Source organism: Engraulis encrasicolus, chromosome 23, assembly GCF_034702125.1.
Source record: "Engraulis encrasicolus isolate BLACKSEA-1 chromosome 23, IST_EnEncr_1.0, whole genome shotgun sequence".
NCBI classification, from domain to species: Eukaryota; Metazoa; Chordata; class Actinopteri; order Clupeiformes; family Engraulidae; genus Engraulis; species Engraulis encrasicolus.
The window spans coordinates 35,309,032-35,310,203 of record NC_085879.1 but is presented as its reverse complement, the minus strand read 5'-3'; the positions used below and the strand labels follow the sequence as shown (position 1 = coordinate 35,310,203).

The 1,172-nt window shown below is 53.4% G+C and overlaps 1 protein-coding gene across 1 annotated transcript in view; it reads right to left on the bottom strand.

The window, feature by feature from the left end:
• nlgn3a (neuroligin 3a) overlaps positions 1–731 on the bottom strand; it is a 237,021-nt gene extending 236,290 nt beyond the window's left edge. Inside the window, exon 1 of the mRNA XM_063190692.1 lies at positions 32–731. Within this exon, the coding sequence (XP_063046762.1) occupies positions 32–641 (610 nt within the window). The 5' untranslated portion in view covers positions 642–731. The remainder of the gene's footprint in view (positions 1–31) is intronic.
• Between the last annotated feature and the right edge of the window lie 441 nt (positions 732–1,172).

The following is a 1,172-nucleotide window of genomic DNA, read 5'->3' as shown; positions in this document are numbered from 1 at the left end:
TGCTTCTCTCAGGTTTACCCGATACACTCACCATCCTCAGTTGGAACGTAGATATTCAAGTACAAACAATCCTCGTTCTGGTCCTGTATGTAGGTGGCAACTATATCCAGGTTAAAGGTGAACCAGATGGGCATCATGATCTCCGGCACTGCGTTGTGGATGTTCTGGGGGCACACGGGGGCAAAGTGGGTGGCGTTTTTGATGCCCGACCAGGAAGAGGGCGGCTCGGGGGGCAGGAAACGTTTCTCCCCCGTAGGGGCCGCCGCGTAGGGAACTCCCAGGTATTGGTCCACGGGCCCCAGAATCTCGCTGGGCAGCGGGACGCGCGCCCCTCTCAGCTTGCCATAATTGGTGTTCGCGATGGGCTGATGATAGCTCTGGGCCCGCGCGAACGCCGAGCACCAGCTGAGGATCAATAGCGGTAATATCCACATTGACGTGGCGAACGTTGCGCAGGGCCTCGTAGTCCCGCCAACACTCCTCCTCCTCCTGCTGCTGCTGCTAATGCTACAGCTAGCAAGGCCACCATGGAAGGCCTGACGGTGTGCGGCGGCGGCGGCAACGCAGGGCCGGTTTCTCCTCGGCACAAACCACATGGTCCGCAGTGACAAAGGCTGAGATGGCAGGGCACCAACATACATGTACACACCTCCTCGTTCTTTCGTTCACTCCTTTCTTTTTGTCGCACTCTCTCTCTCACTCTCTCTCTCTTTTTCAGCTAGAAAAAAGCTAGCTGCCTGGCTCAGTTCTGGGATCTGTCGGCCCCCATTGGTTATATGTAGACCGAGCAGCCTGTGACAGGAGTTTGGGGGAGGAGGGTGGGGGCAAAAAAACAAGGGAATAGAAAAGGGGAAGAAAGTGAATCCCCTCTTAGTTTCTCTCCAGATGGGTCTTCATTCACTGCCCGGTCGTCTTGTCAGATCGGTTATCCTGCACAGCAAAAAGAGAGAGAGAGAAAAGAACAGGAAAATTAATGAGAATCTCCAGACAGCCAAGCCGCTTACTCACTCAAACCCCCTTCTCCTTCCCCAAAACCTCCCAATCACCCCCACCATGCACTGTGCTCTCCTTTTTTATTGACTTTGAGAGTCCATTTCTGTACTGACATTAAACAGCACACATAAATATGACAGTGCGTCTAAAGTACCCATCAATCCATTGCAATTGAAAGC